The 19,202-nt window shown below is 40.9% G+C and overlaps 1 protein-coding gene across 2 annotated transcripts; it reads right to left on the minus strand.

Annotated features, from left to right (window-relative positions):
- Window positions 1–1,258: 1,258 nt before the first annotated feature.
- Window positions 1,259–19,202, minus strand: pros1 (protein S). 2 transcript variants are annotated; one of them, XM_026165544.2, is made up of 14 exons: window positions 18,934–19,202; window positions 18,249–18,406; window positions 17,369–17,393; window positions 17,198–17,281; window positions 16,993–17,115; window positions 16,734–16,859; window positions 13,608–13,736; window positions 13,290–13,530; window positions 10,485–10,671; window positions 10,151–10,315; window positions 9,814–9,982; window positions 2,981–3,117; window positions 2,683–2,911; window positions 1,259–2,261 (listed from the first exon to the last, which is right to left on the minus strand). In XM_026165544.2, the coding sequence occupies exons 1-14, from the start codon at window positions 19,010–19,012 to the stop codon at window positions 2,074–2,076; spliced, it is 2,040 nt and encodes a 679-aa protein (XP_026021329.1). In that variant the 5' UTR covers window positions 19,013–19,202; the 3' UTR covers window positions 1,259–2,073. The 2 variants fall into 2 exon arrangements, with proteins under 2 accessions (XP_026021329.1, XP_080147875.1); XM_080291749.1 differs by having other exon boundaries at window positions 2,683–3,117.

The raw sequence follows: 19,202 nt of genomic DNA on the forward strand, positions 1-19,202 counted from the left end.
GGATTTGAAAACACAACTGCAGCACATTCATGAACAGAGCCTGGTCAGCAGACTGCATATGCCTTATTTAGTGAGTCACAAATACAATGGAAAAAAACAATGGCAATACAAATTTCAAGTTTTACATTTTAATGTTTATGCGCATTGCCATAATCTTGGATTGTGAATTCAAGGTTGGTGGGGGTGCTCCGACTTTCCAAACTGGAAATCCATCTTGAAGGGTCATTCCAATTGGAAATTGGAAATTCTGACTTCTAACTTTAACTGGAAGTGTTAGTCTTAGAGTGCCCAATTTAATTCTCAGTAATATTTATTTTCAAAGCTTTTGTTACTTTAATTATTATTATTATTATTATTATCATTATAAACTGTATTATTATAGATAATGTGTGTGAAATACTGATTAGTTAAGCTAGGAAGTAGTGGAGTAGCTATAAAGGAACAAAAATGCAAATAAAATACATATATCCCCCAAGTATAGTCCTTAATTTGAACAGCTTTGCAGATTTTACAGTAGAAAAATAACTTATAGCTCAGCATTGGTCATAACATTTACTTATAAAATATGTTCTTTGTTATAGATTTAACTACTAAACAGCATTTAAAGTAGTGAAATGACATTAAGTGCTTAAATACCAATTTATGGTACACATAATGACACAGCTACACAAGGAGCCATTCAGCTGCATGGATAATGTGTGTTTAGTCTTCTGTTGAATATACAGGGCTTGCATACTTGTTTACAGTGTTCAAAGTTCAACAGTTTCTTGTAACTGAGTATTTTTCAATAGTCTTATGCCCACTTTTACTTTCATTTTCAGGGAAGTTTATTTTTATCCAGGCCTTTGCAAAGTAACAGTCTTTTGTTTCGTTTACTCTGGAAGTTGTGCAACATGTTTTTCAGTAATTTCTTTAGATTTCAGTCCACATTTGACCCGTTTTGCCTTATCTGCACGACGGTGGGCTTTGCAGAAAATTAAAAAGCACATCACTTGATGTGAAAACACCTCCAAACTGTGTTTTGTAAATGGCAGATTTATGAGTTTGTTGTGTCACCAAGTACTTGGACAGATGCAGTGCTGGGAAGTATGAGTTTAAGGTTTTTCTGCTGAACATGAGAAAACTCACCAAGTAAGACACTGATATAATCATGACACATTTTGAATCATGAAACTAAATTCTGAATCTGTTCCCAGTCTCTGACCTTGTTTTGTGCAGTGGCGAGAGACCAAAACAAAGCAGGGCTGGAATCCAATAATAAGGTTGCTTTGATACAGTTTTATTAAAACAAACATCAAACACAACAGCAAACAACTACATGTAAGTTATATATTAAAGATGGCATGTTTTATATACAAAGTGGAAACAAATGACAACCAGGAGAACCCTTAAGATGAGGAAATAAACAGGAGAACAATAAATGCTGTAATTATGACAGGTGTACACCTCTGATGACAACAGTGGTAAATTGAAGCAGGGCTTCGGAAATGCTCCAGATGGTGATTTAAACAAAGGAGATGAAACAGAATTTGATAGGAACACCTGAAGGCTCAGATATCTCCTCTGTGGTTTCTCCTGCCACAAACATTAATTTCAACTACTTGTTTTTAAACAATTTAGAGAGAGTACCATGTTTCAGCAGCAGCAGGGACAAAGATGCAGGTGGTCTCACAGCCTGGTCAGCAGTGACCATTTGTTTATTTTTCTACACAAACATAACCATCTGTTGCTCAACTCATGGCATGCACGCTGCAGAGCTCAGCTCCTTTTTGTTTCCACTTTCCTGGAAAACAACTTAATGCAGACAAAAACTGCTACACCTATGTCATCCAGCTTCCGGCTACCTCCCTGGTAAGCCAGCCTTTGTTGTGACTCACTAAAGCAATACCAGAACAAAATAGGTCAGGGTACAAACAAGAACACTGTAGGGATGAAAAGCTTAAAATCACTCTCTGCCTCCGTCTTTTCTTCTCCTCCTCTCTAGATTCTCTTTCCAAAATATCCCAAGAAGTTTCCCCTGTGGGACTGCCTAATTTTAGGGCTTTTTAATGCAATGTGGTTTTTTAAATTGGGTCACTTTCTGTACATGTGTGCCACCTCCAGGTCATCAAGCACGGTAGTGATAGGAGGACACGAGTGGGACTTGATGCTGTTATGTTTGCTGAGAGCTTCGTCGAAGTCCAGCTGCTGGCTGTTGATACTGATCTCCATGCAGCCGTAGTAAAAGGCCGTCACAGGGGTGGTAGGCAAAGGGATGTCTTCTGAAGGAGAGAAACACAGTAACTGTTTGATGGGTTGTTATGACACCAAGTATCGTTGTTCATGTTACTTTCAATATGAATGGGTCCTTGTTTTGGTGCTTTTAATCTAGTGCAGTCATCTAGTTAAAGGTTTTCTGATTCCTTTCATTCTCAGCTCTGCTTAGTGCTAATCATGAAACATGAAAAACAATAAACACCTCCTGCTAAGCTTCAGCATGCCGTCACCATTGTCACTGTGACTATGGCAACATGTGGATATTAGCATTAGCAGCTCAAAGCACCACTGTTCACACAAGGCTCACAGATCCAGCAGGAAAGGCAACACATTCAAGAGGATAACCTGCATGAAAATCTCAAAACCCTTTATTCATTTTGATCACACATCAAATGCTTATGCTTAAATTCCTTCATAATTACTAACCAGGTATTCCACCAATGTATGTGCTGACAGGGTTTTGCATGGTGCTGTTGAGGAGTTCCAGCTCCTTCTGCAGGGCACTGGACTCCATGTAAGTCACACTGGAGGAGTCAGCTGAGATCAGGATTTCTGTGGGAGTCACGTTCAGCTGCACCATCAGCCGATCAGGGTAACACAGCATCACAGTGTCCAACGTGGCCACCGAGGCATCGTGCAGGAACACCTGCAAGTTCTGGAGAGCACATTGGTTTAAGGATGATAGACAGGTGCTTATTTTCAGCCAAAATGTGACCAAACTTACAGCAGCATCTTTTCCCTTTGGTAGAACAGCCACTGACAGGGGGACTGTGTTGTTGTAGACAACAGCAAAGAGGACACCTGTGCTGGTGGATGGACGAATGTTCATCTTTATATCCATTTTCCAGCTTCCAGAATCACCTGGTTACACACATGCATGCCAAGAAACATTTATTCCTTTTGTCAGGTTATAAATTTAGGATTCTCTACAAACTTTTAACAAAATAACTTCCCACAGGTCTGTTATATCATTCTCAAAATTACATGGTTGTAAACTCATAGAGGGTTCTGTTATAATGTGGAACACAGACACGACCAGCCTATACATGTCAGCAATGCAGCAACTTTGGCCTTTGACCATCAGTCATTCAGTCATGGATCTAAATATCCAACGGCTGTTAGTTATAATGTCCCCAGTGATTTGTTTCCAGCATCATCTCACAGATCAAAAGTCAGAGAGGTTCCCACTCACTCTAAAGGACACACCCTGGACTTGGTCTGCTGTTCTGGTCTTACTCCCTCGAATCTTTCTGCTACTGAAATCCCCATAACTGACCACTTCCTCCTTTCATTTAACCTCACTCTGTGCTGCTCTTCTACCAAGCCAACCCGTCTCATCTCGTTCCGCAACATCAAGAACATTGATATGGACATTCTCACTACCAGTTTGGACAATGTTCAGACTCCGGACTTCTATTCTACTCCTGATGATTTGTTGTTATATTATAATAATTGTCTACGCACTGTCCTTGATTCTCTGGCTCCTGTAAAAACCCACTCTGTTTCCTTCGCTCGCTCGCTCTGCTCCCTGGTTTACCTCTGACCTCCGAGCTCTGAAGGCCAAAGCTCGGCAGCTAGAGCGTAAATATAAGAAATCTGGTTTAACTGTTGATTCAGAAATCTATAAATACCACGTACTTCAGTATAAAGACTCCATTACCATGCCAAACAAAGCTTCTACTCTGGTATTATCAGTTCTTATGAGGGTAATGCAAGGACTCTGTTTTCAGTTTTCAACAAGCTAATTCAACCCCCCAACGCTTTACCACCGCACTTCTATTCCTCTGAAACATGCAACTCCTTGATGCTGTTCTGGACTACGAAAATCAATAACATCCACCAGCAACTCAGATCAAATGTTGTGTCTACGCCCTCTCCAGAACCTCTTCTCCTTTTTGAGCCGTTTTCCACTTTTCATCTTCCTGATTTATCTGATATTTCCGAGTTAATATGTAAATCAAAGCCTGCCACATGTCATCTTGACCCCATGCCCACGGGGCTTGTGAAATCCTGCCTCTCTTCTTTACTCCCACTCATTTCTGCCATCATTCACTCTTCTCTCACCACCGGTATCGTTCCCTCCTTATTGAAGACTGCTCTAGTCACTCCTATACTGAAAAAACCTTCTTTAGATCCTAACAACTTTAACAACCTCCGTCCGATTTCCAATCTACCCTTCATTTCTAAGATACTCGAAAAGGTGGTTGCAGCTCAACTTCATTTACACCTGGTTAATAATAACATCTACGAGAGATTTCAATCTGGTTTTTGCTCATGTCACAGTACCGAAACTGCTCTACTTAAAGTCACTAACGATCTTCTAATCGGAGCTGACTCTGGTCTTCTCACCATTCTCGTCCTTTTAGATCTGAGCTCAGCCTTTGACACCATTTCTCACTCTGTCCTTCTAAGCAGACTTTCCTCTCTCGGCATCTCTGACACACCCCTCGTCTGGTTTCAATCATATCTCCTCGACCGCTCCCAGTTTATTCAACTAAGATCATTCCGCTCTCGTCTATTCCCCGTCACCTCTAGTGTACCCCAAGGCTCAGTTTTAGGCCCTCTTCTCTTTATAATATACATCCTCCCTCTAGGTACCATCTTCCGCAAATTTGATCTTCAGTTTCACTGTTTTGCTGATGACACCCAGTTATATCTCTCTTGCAAACCTGATTCCTCCCTCCCACCTTCTTCCCTTACAGAATGTCTATCCGAGTTAAAATCCTGGTTTACCTCTAATTTTCTAAAGCTCAATGAGGATAAAACTGAGATCCTCCTTATTGGCACCAAATCCAACCTTTTGAAGGCAAACCATTTCTCACTCACCATCGATAACTCCACAGTTTTCCCTTCTCCTCAGGTTAAGAGCCTTGGTGTCATCCTAGACAGTTCACTTTCCTATAAATCTCACATCAATAATCTCACCCGTTCTGCCTACTTCCATCTACGTAACATTAACAGATTCCTTCCTTCTCTTTCCACCCAGTCTACGTCCATTCTTGTACACAGTCTTGTTATTGACTATTGCAATTCTCTTCTGCATGGTCTCCCCCAAAAATCCCTCCATAAGCTTCAACTGGTTCAGAACTCTGCTGCTCGCATTATCACCAGAACCCCCTCCTACCAGCACATCACCCCTGTTCTTCAGGAACTTCACTGGCTCCCTGTGAAATTCCGGATAATTTTCAAACTTCTTCTGCTCACCTTCAAGGCCATTCATAACCTCGCTCCTTCTCACCTTTCTGACCTGTTAACCACCACTTGTTCTGCCCGTTCACTTCGTTCTTCTTCTTCTATCCAGCTTACTGTACCTTCCTTCCGCCTCACCACCATGGGAAGCAGAGCTTTCAGCTGCTCTGCTCCCAGGCTGTGGAACTCTCTGCCCCCTGAAATAAGAAATATTGGTTCTCTCCCCCAGTTTAAATCCCAACTCAAAACTCATCTGTTCAAATCTGCATATTCACTGTGAATCCACTGTTTGTTCATTTTATCTTGTGCTTGTATTTTATTGTTCTTATTCTCCCATTGTTTTACTAAGTGTTTTATTCTATTGTAAAGTGTCCTTGGGTGACTTGAAAGGCGCTCATAAATAAAATTTATTATTATTATTAGGGCTGAACGATTATGGAAAATAATCTAATTGCGATTTTTTGCCCCAATATTGCGATTGCGATGCGATATGCGATTATTTTTTAAGGTATTTGTCTTCTGTATTATTAAACAAAGACAAGCAATACATCATATAGTATGGCCAATACTATATTACATTAATTTTAAACTGTTCTTTCCTGGAAGACAGACCTCTGTTATGATGACATGAGGTGATGCATGAATTGATGACTGACATTTTTATTTAACTTCTTCAATCACAACAGTATATTTGAACATACACAATAGTTTATTTTTAGCTTACAAACATCTGAGCATAAAGTGCTGACAAGGAACCCTGGTGTAAACATTAAAATGAAAGTCAGTACAATGTGCAGATTGCAGAAATATACATAAAAAAAATCAGTGGCTTTACCACACTCAGTTTTTCGACATCTGTGAACTACTAGACAGTCATTCAATTAAAAAATAATATTAAATAAATAAAACTAATAAATAAAAAATACACACATCTTACTGATCTCTGCAGTCAGTAACATTACACATAAAGTGCAAACATAATAGCAATTGTATAAACACACACACAAACACGCCTTTAAAGTTTAAAGGCGTGAAATTGGACGGTCTAGCCTTCTGAATCAGAAGGCTAGTTCTGATTAGCGTCACCGCTGTCTCGGTGGAGTTTAATAAACTCGGCCGTCTGCTTCTTGCTATCTAAAATATAACCAGACACTGGCGTAAATTCTCGACTGTCTCATACTTCTGTTTAATAAGTTTTCTGTTTGACGTTTAGTCAGCTGTGTGAAAACCAAGGAGGAACCCACCCGGGGGATTAATAAAGTTTTATTTCATCTAATCTAATAACTTTAATCTCAGCCAAACCGATTTACTCACGAACAAACAAAACACTGAAAAAAGCCCAACAATAACATTTTTAGGTTGTCTAAGTGACTTATATATTACGTTTAACCCGAGCAGCGAAACTCCGCGGTGATCTGAAAATGATGTGCCGGGAGTTGTGCCGCTCTCGGCCGCATCAGTAACCCTCGAGCTCCCGGCTAGCTGTCGAGCTGGTGGGTAGCAGACGCCTCTGAAAACGTCGAAGCACTTTTGCAAATATGGGATATCTTGATAAACCGAGCAGATATTTGATGTTTACACAACTACTTTCTCGCCTGAAAATATGTTAAAAGTTTATTTTGTGACCCAGAAAGATTAGTATGAGTAATTTTAAAACTTAGTAGCGGCCGCCATTGCTGGAAACTGGAGTTTGGCTGGGCCGCGCTATGAATTCTGGGATATGGTAGTAATTTGGACAGCCTTCGGCGCGTCGCTGTGACGTAATCGGTCTACAAATGCGGCCTCAGGAGGATGCAGCCCATGAATTGTATAATATAATCGCAGTATAATCGCAGCCTTTGCGGTTAGAAAATTGCACTTGATCATGTCGCGATATTATCGCAAATGCGATATATCGTTCAGCCCTAATTATTATTATTATTATTATTATTATTATTATTTAATGAACATGACTGTGAATTCAGTGTACTGCAGTGACCTCTGCAGTCACCTGATCTAACCAGGAAACCTCTGGGATATGGCAGAACAGAAGATTGGCAGCATTAACGTGCAGCTGAACAATCTGCAAAAATGATGTGTGATGAAATCAACATGGAGCAGTGTCTCAAATTAGTGGAACAGCTTGTGGGATCTATAACACCATCAAATGAAGCTGTTTTGAGAAGAAGGCCTTATCCAGTGTTAGTATGGCTTTCTAATGACGTGCTGGGTAAAAGTCTAAGATCTGGCCAATGTATATGGCCGTCACATGATTTTCACAAGCAGATCATTCAGTTCCGGAGCCCCTTGTTCCTTCTATATGTAGCAATGGGAGTTTCTGTATCAAATAAGCTTTTTTATAGTTCTGTATTGTCATGATCCAGCTCAAGATTAATCACGAAAAATGGTAGAGACACAACTTGAAGAAAAAATTAAGATGGATCTACTTTCAGTCACTCCTTTCTTCACAAGAAGTAACTCCACATGTTTGATTTGGCAGATATTCACACCAGATGTTGGGAAGGACCAACCTTAAAGGGATTTGTCTCTCCTCTCAGGATTTACCGAATTGTTAGCGAAATTAAGCAAAGACCATAATTAACTTAACGAGGCATGCTAATCAGTGTGTCAGCAGGTGTGTCGTGTTGTGTAGGGTAAACCTAAAGTAACCAGGCAGAAGTCAACCAAACAACATCAAGATAATAATAACAATAATTGTTATGATTCAGGGCCATGCATCAGGATTCATGAACTGTGTCTCATGTTATGTCCAGGTTACCTGTAGGCTGGGGACGTAACATGATAATGCAATGAACAGGTGACCTATCCAGGGTGGCCACACACTGGCATATGCTGGTAACGCAGCAAAAAAGGTTTGCTAGTCAAGCTCTTGGATATGGGAGGTCTGGGAGGTGCAGTACACCAGAGCAAGCAACGACATCGAAAAAATAGTTCCTTGTAATGCTACGTTATTTCGAGAACAGAAAGAGTAACCTCAGGTGCACTTTACCTCTCCAACATTGGTGCTCTCTGAGACACACAACAGACACACAGCATACTTTATGTTACTGTTGTGGGTATCACTGGGATGTACAGTATGTCTCTTTAGAATTCCTGCTGCTGATAAATGCAAATGAAAAAACTTCTAAAGGTATCTGGAAAAAGTCTGTTAGTCCAAAAGCCTGTTTTTTATTTTTTGTCTATTTCTTTAGGAACAGTTGGATGGATAAGGGTGGCTTTGGTGCTCGGGGTTTCCATGTGCACCTGGGGACAGTTTACTTTATCAAGCTGGTGTATCTAAGGAGTAGCATGGCAACTGTTTCCTGCCTGATCATTGTTTCAGCCTCTTTGGTAAAAAGCCCATTACGACAATGTTCTGATTAATATTTTGACATTATTAGTGATCTTCATCACTGCAGAGTCTCGTCTCTCAAGACTGCATAACTGTTTATGCACCAGGAGAACAGTGCCAGCCAGCATTCCTCTCTCCGGACCAACACGTCAATGTTCAACCTGTCTGCAGGATTACTTACCCGGATTATTGCTTACCAGCTGCCTACCCCTTTCCTCCTCGTCTCATCTGCCTCTCCTAAATTCCCAGCTGCCTACCTGCTGTACATCGCCCGCTTCTTCAGTAAAAAGTGTGATGAGTAAGCTCTCATTAACAGTACACAATGTTTACCCTTCACCAGCCTCTAACTGATGTTTTCCCTTTTCCATCAGATTCCTCAAACTGATCACATCCCTTTGAATCCGCTTTTAGCAGAAGATAACAGTATGCAGTTGTCAAGGGAGCCCCCCAGTGGACTGTTATCTTTAGACTTCTCCAGAGGGTTGATTTTAACAGACCACTCCAATCACATGAAAAAGATCTTATCGTAAGATGATAGTAAGGGCTAAAACATAAAACCTATGAAACTTCATAAAACCTATGAAGCGCCTTGAGGCCACTTTTGTTGTGATTTGGCGCTAAATAAAATTGAATTGAATTAAAAACTTTATAGTGAATTGAGGTCATCCTTGCCTTTGATGAGAAAAGTGGACCCAAAACATGCCAGCAAAATGTCTCTCACGGCTCATAAAAGATCACAGGTCTTCCTTTAATGCATCATATGATAAGTTTAGATCTATATCAGCTGTATCAGCAGGTCTTTGCACAAACCTAACAGGACTAGCTGTGTGGTATTTTACACTCACTATGTTCCTGTGTTAATTCAGAGTTCTCAACCCACTGCATTAATTCCCCTCTTAAAGACTTTAAACCAGGGAACTGCACAAAAACTAAATTTAAGAGCTGCTGCTGTAATGCCTTTAAGCTGTTGGTGTAGACCAAATGCAGACGCCAAATGTTCCCTGAGGGATTAATAAAGTGTAACATAACTTACTCACTGTAGTCTATGTTGAAGTGTGCTAGTCCCTCCCCGGTGAAGAAAGATCCTCGTTCTACATGCACGAAACAGTGTTTACTTGTCTTCTGCTGGATGACCTCCTTTACCCCAGACGCCCCCTGATTCATCAAGTTCCAACCCCGGATGCAGCCATCCAGCCTGGGGTTGATCTGATAAACAAACAGTGCAGTAGCGTGAACTTCTGCTCTTTAACACAATGTCTCAGCCAACAAATTTAAATTCACACAGGTTTAGTTAACACTAAAATCCCCTCCCTGCTGTATCTTGTCTCCTGGGAAGGTTAGTTATGTGTGAATGCCTTGGAATGAACAGCTTACAGGCTTGATGACATTGTCGGTGCGGTTAGGCAGGCCAGCGATGTAAACTTTGGTCTCCAGCTTGCCATTGACTGATGTGAAGAGACTCTCGGGGCTGTTAATGCTCATCACAGCTTCCCTGCTGATCTTCACACTGATGCTGCTCTCCAGCTCATCCACAGAGATCTGTGTGTCACACGTAACACTAAATCATAATACAGCACGTCACTGTTATCATGTACTTTGCACACTACATGTTACCACAGCGTAATAAACTTCTCATCATTTTAGTTCGTCAATTTAGTCTTAAGGATTTATGTTCACTATATGATAACAAAGTGACAGACTTTCTCACCACATGCCATTGTCCATCATTGATTGCTTTTCCTCCGCTGGTAACCTTAGATGTGTGCTGGTTTTTGAACTGGACTTCAATGCGACCGCCCCTGAGTCCCACCATGAACCACGAGCCTTCAGAAGACTCAGCATACAGAACAACTCCCTCTGGGTCAAAAGTACGCAAGTCAAACTCGGCTGCAAACCTACCAGGAGGAAGACAGGTAAATTTACACAGTAACTAGAATACGGCCCTTCTCATTAACCTGCAGGTAGTGATGAATAACATGTAAGACCCTAGCTGTGCCTTATTACTTGTTACCACTGCAAAAAAAAGTAAGGGCAGCATTGTGCACAATTTCCAGAATTACCTGTCTCTTTGAATTATGGCCATGTACCATGACCCCCTCCCCACAAAAAAAACATACCACCTAAATTTCACAAATGTTCTTTTCCAAATTGTCTTCTTGGGCAGCAGTGTATTGTTTTAACCACTTTTAGATCCCTCCACTAAAGTCCAGGTAGGACCGCAAACCTTGTGCATCTGCAGTGCACAATGGATCTCAACAAAGTAGCAACCCTGTAACTTGATTTTCAGATGGTGTGCAGGGCTCGCAAAATTTCACAATGCCTGGTAGCCCTTCGGGCAGGAACTCTTCAGTTTTTGGTAGCCCAAAATAAATTTAAGTAGCCCGAATAAAAAAAAAGAGATTATTTTTAATGTATAATATTGTAAAGGAAACAAAACATCAATCAAAAAAATTGTTAAAACAAATTACAACTACTGTATAATAATTACAATAATCAACTAAAATATTTTGTTCTAATTGAACAGAACTTTCTGTGAACTTGTAAGAACTGTGTCTGTGTCAGATTCTGAATCTGAAAGAGAGGAGATCTCTGCACAAGCAATCTACCTTGCTACCCCGGTGTTCTGCAAGCCACATTTTTAGATCCATCCATTCTTGTAGAATTTTCTCTTTCTCTTCCTCATCTAGCAAAAAGGCAAAATGTGTGACAAGATAATACACCTCTTCAGCCCCATAATTTGCCAGCTCTTCTCTGGGGTAGGGAAGAGTGGAAGGGTCAAAAACCTTGAAACAAGAGAGAGGCTTTTGTCCATGTACTTGACTGTTTTGTCAATAATCTTCTGAATCGCTGCACCAAAGCTGTCTCTGCAATTAAACGTCACTCACCAATCAGTACTACCGCTCTTTATACACAGTTTGTGCGATCGCACTGAGTTCGTAACTGAGTTACAAGATTCTAAAAGTAATTCATTACTTGAAAAGTAACTATTGCGTTACTTTTAAAAAAAATGTTTATCCCTCTGGGGTCCAGGGTATAACTGGCCATTTTTAAACACTTTTGATTTTACCTCTACATTTCACCTTTGAAAACTATTTACTTGCCTTGTTTGGTATCATCCTTTTCAGCACAACCTCACATGGCTGAATTTACAGTTATGTTTTCATTTTGACATACTGTATTAACACAACTGATCTAAAATCAGACAAAAAACATAAAATCCGAGTAGAAGGAGTTATATTTTTTACTGTAACAACCACAAACATGTTTAATCTTATTTCATAACTTTAAATGCAAATTTAATTTTTGTCAATTTTAAAATCATATGCACCATTTACCTTTTACCCCCTTTTTTAATAACCATTTCAAACTATTTAAATAACAATCAGGTGTTCTGCATTCAATAAGATGCCACACAAATTATTTGTGCCACTCCAAACATTTCTGCCCACTATAAAGGAGAACATCACAGCCTGATACCTGCAGGTCTGACAGCAGGAGGTGTACCACTCCTCCTGTTTTCTACCTGGAGACAGCAGTCGCCTCATTGTTCTGACACACAACACAAAACTATCCACAACACTACACACTAACTACACAAGACAACACATGAACTACACACCCCAAACACGCTAAACGTCACGCTAAATCTCTCACATCTCAAAACTCGCTCTCTCGCTGCTGTCTTTCTCTCTCCCTCTCTCTCTCTCTCGCCGTCACTCCTAAAACTTCCCCCCTTCCTAAACAACCAAATGTCATGTTGCCATATCATATTTGATTGGTCGACATGGTGCATTTTTCCACCAACACAAACGGGCTGTTTTTTGTTTTGTTTGTTTTTTTGGTCATAAGCAGAGAGTGCTTGCTAGCACTGTCCTTAGACAGTAAACGTGACGAAACTATTTAGGAAAAAACACAGCGTATATATTGCTTATCATGACTCTGGTTTTACGCACAATTTAAAAACTGGTATATATCACCTTGTTGGTTTGTCATCTTAAGTGTCATCTAACCACGACTACTTTATTCTTCCTCAGTCAAACACCAGCACTCATGCGATTGTTTTGCCCCCTAGCTCCAGGTGTTGCGGCAATCACTGCTAGAAAGCGATTGCCCCGCGCGGGAGCGTGCGCAGCTGCTTAAAGCTGTAGCGTCCAGATTACTTATGTAGGCAGCTACTTCCGTGCAACTGATATAAGATGCAGTAAGCTGAACACAGCTTCAACCGTCTGTTTGTTGAAAAATAGTAACCGCATTTTCTTGTTAGTAACGCTAACGGCGTTGTAACGACAGAAATAGTAAGTAGTTAGATTACTCGTTACTAAAAAAAAGTAACGCTGTTACTTGTAACGCCGTTATTTCCATCACTGGCTATGAGACCCTGTTGATTCAGGGCTGAGACAACAGTGAAAACCTTTAGCATAAAAAAGTAACATCTTTGCACTACATGTATTGTGACTCTTGGTCCTCTACATTAATACGTGTGTGTGTTTCTGTGTGTGTGACAAACACCTACTTTGTGTTCTCCGGCAGGCGGAAGCGCAGGTAGATGACAGGAAGGCCTGCGAACTGCTCTCCCAAGTAAAGCATCTCAGGGTGTTTTTCCTCAAGCAGGTTGAGACACACGGGGATCCTCTTGCAGTTCTGCCTATCCTGTGCCAGATGCAAACCCTGGCGACCATCGCAGTAGCACAAATAGCTGCCCTGAGTGTTTATACAAACCCCCTTGCACACGTTCATCTCACACTCGTTCATGTCTGCAATGACAGGTTGGGAAGACTTTATTAGCAGTGACCCTTGATTCTGCGTCTGGGTGATAAATTTGAAAGCTTACCATCACATGTCCTGGAGGTGAAGTTATATTTATATCCCACAGGACATCTGCAGTCGTAAGTGCCTGGTATGTTGACACATTCAGCTTGCCTTCCACAGATGCTGCGGTATAGCAGGCATTCATTGACATCTGGAAGGTGTGATGGGAAAAGTGACGATGAGCAAACAGAGTGGTTGGAATCTGAACTTCAGAATAAGGAAGTAAAGTGTCATTTTTGCTACTCGGATGAAGTACAATTAATACACATAAAAGACAATCTGATTTCTTTTAATGTTTCAAATGAAAAACACACTTTAATGAATTGCCTTACTGTAGTGCAAGCAGAGATACAGACAGGTGAAAAAGAAGGATTTCGTAGGTCTCTGTGCAGTCGTTTAGTAGAAATAACTTGTAGTAATTGTTTTCTGTGTTTATCAGTTTCTCACATTGCTGTGAAGGAATTTGGACCATCTCTTCTTTACATCATTGCCTCAGTTCATTCAGGTTTGTGAGCTTTTCTCTTAAGGTCCCGCAGCAGCATTTAGTTAGGTTGAAGTCTGCACTTTGACTGGGCCATGGCAGCACCTTGAGTCTTTTTAAAAAAAAAACATGCTGTTGTTGATTTGCTGCTCTGCTTGGGATCATTTCCCTGTTGCATGACCCAATTTGGACCAAACAGTCCCACATTTAACTCCAGATTACTTTGGTACACAGAGGAGTTCAGAGCAGACTTAACGTCTGCCAGGTGCCCAAATCATCTCCCCTCCACAACCGTGCTTGACAGATGGTGTGAGGTGTTTGTGCTGATATGCTGTGTTTGGTTTACTCCAAACATGATAGATAGATAGCATAAAGAATAAAAATAGTATACAGTAAATTCTGGCCAATGATCACTCCAGCCTTGTGAATATTTTTTTTGATTCTGAAACAGAGTGCTCTCTGCCAATGCAAACTGAACACTCTCTGAGAGATAGTCAGCAATCCAGGAGACAGTGTCAAGGTCCCTGGGTCTTTGACACAGGTTCTGGGCTAGTTGCTGTTTTCTGGTTTTGTATTTCGATTATTTTGTATTTCAGTTTTTACATTAGTTGATAAGTTTATTAATCACCTTTTAGTTTTCCTATTCTGTCTTTCCAGTCGTGTCTCTGTTTCCTATCTTCTGTCTTTGTGTCAAATGTATATATCTTAGTCCTGGTCTCAGCATTAGTTATTTTCTGCTTTATTTTGATAATGTACATGGGATGAGAGAATATGCTAAATTTTGCTTCTCTTTTCTCATTATCCCTGATCAGCGTCATCTGTGCCACGTTTCCTCATTATCCTCAGTGTGTATATTTTGTCTAAGTCTCAATCCAGTTAGTTAGTTAGCTGTTTTTCTCTGTCAGGTTTCCAGCATTAAATAAGACTCTGATTTTTAGGAGGGGGGGGGGGGTTCTGTTGAATAATGCACTTTGGATCATGCCTCCCTCATGTGACAGACAGTAGATGATGTGACACTCATCCTAAAAAGTGTCTGACTCAGGAGAGATGGTTAAATGGTATTAAAGAAATTGGAAATATCAAACAACATGATTCTCCCAATGCCAGTGGAAGTGAGCATGCTACAGCAGGTAAATAACAACATCCTCCATATGAGGCTGGTAAACAAACTGAAAAGGCTCAAACGCATATTTCACTTGAGAGCTAAGCCGGGCCAGAACCAGTTCTCCAGCATCTTCATAACATGTGACATCAAGGTACATGGTCTGATGTTGTTAAGCCCTGATGGAGCAGCTTTCATTGGTACTAGTACTACACATGGCGTCTTTCTTCCACGGCACTAGAACCTTTTGAAGAGGTGAAGAGATGCTGCAGGATGCCAGACAGCCAGACAGCACAGTGCATCAGGATCCTGGGATTGATGCCATCGGAGTCTGCAACCTCGCCTTGATGTAGCTGTTCCAGCAGTGGGGTCAGTTTCTCTGAGCGTTGCACGGTCTGAACTTGGGTTGAATTTGGTCACATTGTGCCAAACGTCTGCTTTTACAGAGTTTTCATAAAACTGCACAGAGTCCTTTGAAAACTTCCATTTTCACATAGCTGTATGCGCACAAAAGCTGCTTTCACAGACGTACTGGTTACTTTGGGAGGTTAAAAATACACTTCCACATGCACACTTCCATTACATACTTATTTATTCTATATTTGCTACAACGACTATTGAGTATTAATGCAAATTAAAGACAGTCTGAAAATCTCATCATGGTTTCTCAGAAAGGGTAGACAGTGACCCCTGTGACACTATTTTACAGGAATATAAACATTTTCTAAACAAAAACGTAGACTGTGCTCAAGTATGGGAAATCTTATCACAGTGGTGATAAGATTTCTCTCTGGGGAGCTCAAAGATTCTTTTGGCATCTCCGGAAAAATGGAATCCAAAAATTATCAAAAATTTAATGCATATAAGTAAATAATTTCTAGTTATCGTAACTGGCAGATTGATTTTAATAAAATATCTTGAATCCCTAAATAATAGGTTATAATAACTGATTTCTACTGACAGGCTGTGTTATCTAACAGTCCATCAAAAAATAAATAAATAAAGAGGGCAAATTTATCAGTCTGACTCAGTACATGTTTGTGAAGACTTTGAACTCAACATGCAGTGGTCAGCCTGAAAGACTAACAGTGACTAGATTGCCCACACACACCAAAACAAGATGCAGAGAAATCAGGCAACGATAAGCACGGACAGTTTAAGCATGTTTTTACAGCTCTGAGCTACGAGCCTGCTGGTGTGTTTACAACAATCAGGATGAACCATCTTTTCAGATGTTAAAAGCTTTCCCCTTCCTCTTACATAAGGAGTCACCTCAGGTCAGCTTTGCAAAAAACAAGTGGTGTGGCCCCAGAGGGTAACAGCTGGAGGAGCTGATCTTTTTTTTAAATTTGTTTTGCAATGCATCCATATGAATAAATAAAAAAGAAAGTAATTAGAATTATATCCTGTATGCTCAGCTGCCATGTAAAACTCTGCTGGTGACGTGTCTCCAACAGAGGGACCGTAAAAAACAGAGCTGGCACACACGTGACACAAACAAGTGTATATAAGGAAAATCAGTTAAGCCTAATTATTATTAAAATGACCATCCAGTAGAGTCTTACCCATGCAGTTGATGTTGTCGGTGAGTATGTAGCCTTCTTCACACATGCAATGGAAGCTACCTGGGATATTCTGACATATTTGATTACATCCGGCATGAAGTTCAGGATCTGAACACTCATCGACGTCTGCCCAATCGATACGCCGCACAAAAATAACAGCAGCAGGTTCCATAGATTAGGAATGAATGATTGCTGGATGTATTTTGGTAAAAAATGATGAAAAATGTTTAAAATGCCAAAAGACTAAATGAGAACTCACCTTCCTCACAGCGCAGCCCCTTCCAGCCCTGCTTGCACACACATGTGAAGGCAGCCATGCCGTCCTCGCAGCGCTCTGAACCCTCCTTGTAGCATGGAAACGGCGTGCACTGATTACTGATCTCTGGTTTTGGAAACACAGCATTTGACAGCTACAGAGAAGTGTAACAGGCATATAAAAAGCTTAGTTTGAGGTTTAAGCTCACCTTTCACACAGGCACGTAGGTTAGAGGGGATGCCGGCATCTGAGTGCTGGCTATTTATGCCGACACGGTGTGAACCCAGACACGCTGCAGAAAAAAATGAGCGTTTATTTGAGACAAACAGTTCAAAATAGACAAAAATATTAAGAAATGTGATTCATTTAGCAGACTTACCAACATATTTAGGGTAAAAGTATTCCTGCAAAAAAGAAAAAAGGAAAAAAAAAGGCTGTTGATAGTTTGGTATTTACTGATAAGGACAGAAAGGAGAAAATGCAGCTGCATCTTTAGCTTTTACTATTTTACAGCAAGAGCCCAAACAGATGAGACGGAGACATTTAGAGACAAAATCAGAGCAAGAGATAAGGCTGAGATGGTTTGGACATCTGCAGAGAAGGTATGGTGGATATTTTGGCAAAAAAAAATAATGACTAGGGAGCTGCAGGACAGGATTAAAAACACAGAAAGGATTTATGGATGCAGTGAAGATGCTAGGGATAGGGTGAGATAGAGGTACATGATCCTCTGTGGTGCCCCCTAAAAGGAGCTGAAGATGAAGAAGCAGTAAATACTTGCAGTACAGATCTTTTTTTCCCTACTATAACTGAGCTTTTTCTTTCTATTTTGTACAGTATTTTATTCTATTTTGTTGGTACTTTATTCTATTGTATATAGTATCTCGTTCTTGCTGTATAGTATGTTATTCTATTTAATCTTCTCCTATTCTATTGAGTTTTTCTTAACTTTTACTGCTCTTAAACTTGTACTTTCTGTCGTGACCAAAAAAATTCCCACGTGTGGGACTAATAAAGGTTTATCTTATCTCTTATCTTAAACGACTTGGAGCTCCCTAACCACCGATTACACACCCTCGTTACTGTGTTACTAATCACGTTCATTAAAGCTCTGTACCTTCATAATGTCATTAGTAACACATGCTGGATAACAGCCAAAAATCCAATCCACTGTTATAATTTTTGCTGCTTATTTCATCTTCTTCTTCACTGCCATCTAGTCACTTCAGTTTGACCTGGCTTTCCCTGTCAGCTCTCACCGTCTCCGGTTGGTTCTCAAAGATCTCCCTGGCCTCCTCCTTGTTGCACAGCTCCTCGATGCACTCCCTTTCCAGGTTGCCCTTCTTGCTCTCCTCAAACATTGAGTTGGCCCTCCTGTGCCTGCTCAGGAACTGCGAGGCTGTGCTCTGGCTCAAGACTATGGGAGACACAAACACTTATGTGTACAGCGCATGCATGTAGCACATCTTTTAACTGTGAGCTCTGTTTTGAGTCCAACAAACCTATTGCTGGTTAATATAAACACCTGTAACAACATTACAATAAAAAGAAATGACTGATGCCCGTAGGAATTAAAGCCTCCTCTGTCATGACAGCTCTCCCGAGGCTTCTGCCTAAATGGCAGAGGGCAGCTTAATTTCATTTAGATGAATTGGCCCGAAAAGAGGTAGGGAGTGTTATTGCGAAACCGCCATTTCTCAGAAATGACCCCTAGTTGCTGTAACAAGCACTTCACGTTGTTTTCCAAGCATTGTTTCATGGTGAACAACGGAGCCATGTGACCCTCACATATGCTAAAAGTGATTACAAAAATATTGAAGTCCTGAAACGGTTCCCAGCTGGTCTCATCCAGTCTGTGAACTGCTCTCTTCAAACTGGGACATTCTGACTAAACACTACAATCCAGCTCAACACGTAAAACCGCAAAACCTCAAGCGTACTTACACCGATAAGCATCGACCAGCGTCACCAGTAACACGAGACAAGCCAGGGGTTCCCCAAGAGCCCTCTTCTTTCTCCACATAGTCGAGCCGTTCCTCCTGCTAGGCCACGGTTTGGATGCGAGTAGAGACTGGCTGAGCGGCAGGTCCGTTAGGGAAAAAACTTTATTCTTCCCGAAAGTGTTTTTCGTCGGGTGAGATGGGGGGGGGAGCACAGGCAGCTGCCAGCAGAGCGGGACACGGAGGGGTTATGTGTGTGTGTGTGTGTGTGTG

This window comes from Astatotilapia calliptera, chromosome 1, assembly GCF_964374335.1.
Source record: "Astatotilapia calliptera chromosome 1, fAstCal68.1, whole genome shotgun sequence".
NCBI classification, from domain to species: Eukaryota; Metazoa; Chordata; class Actinopteri; order Cichliformes; family Cichlidae; genus Astatotilapia; species Astatotilapia calliptera.

What these genes read in the sequence shown, in the direction of transcription:
- pros1 (XM_080291749.1), bottom strand. Translation starts at nt 19,012, where the DNA reads ATGTGGAGAAAGAAGAGGGCTCTTGGGGAACCCCTGGCTTGTCTCGTG. An exon ending in CGACAACATCAACTGCATGG is followed by an intron (nt 13,737 to 16,733) that starts GTAAGACTCTAC and finishes CACACCTTCCAG; the next exon opens with ATGTCAATGAATGCCTGCTA. An exon ending in ATGATGGACAATGGCATGTG is followed by an intron (nt 10,316 to 10,484) that starts GTGAGAAAGTCT and finishes TGTGACACACAG; the next exon opens with ATCTCTGTGGATGAGCTGGA.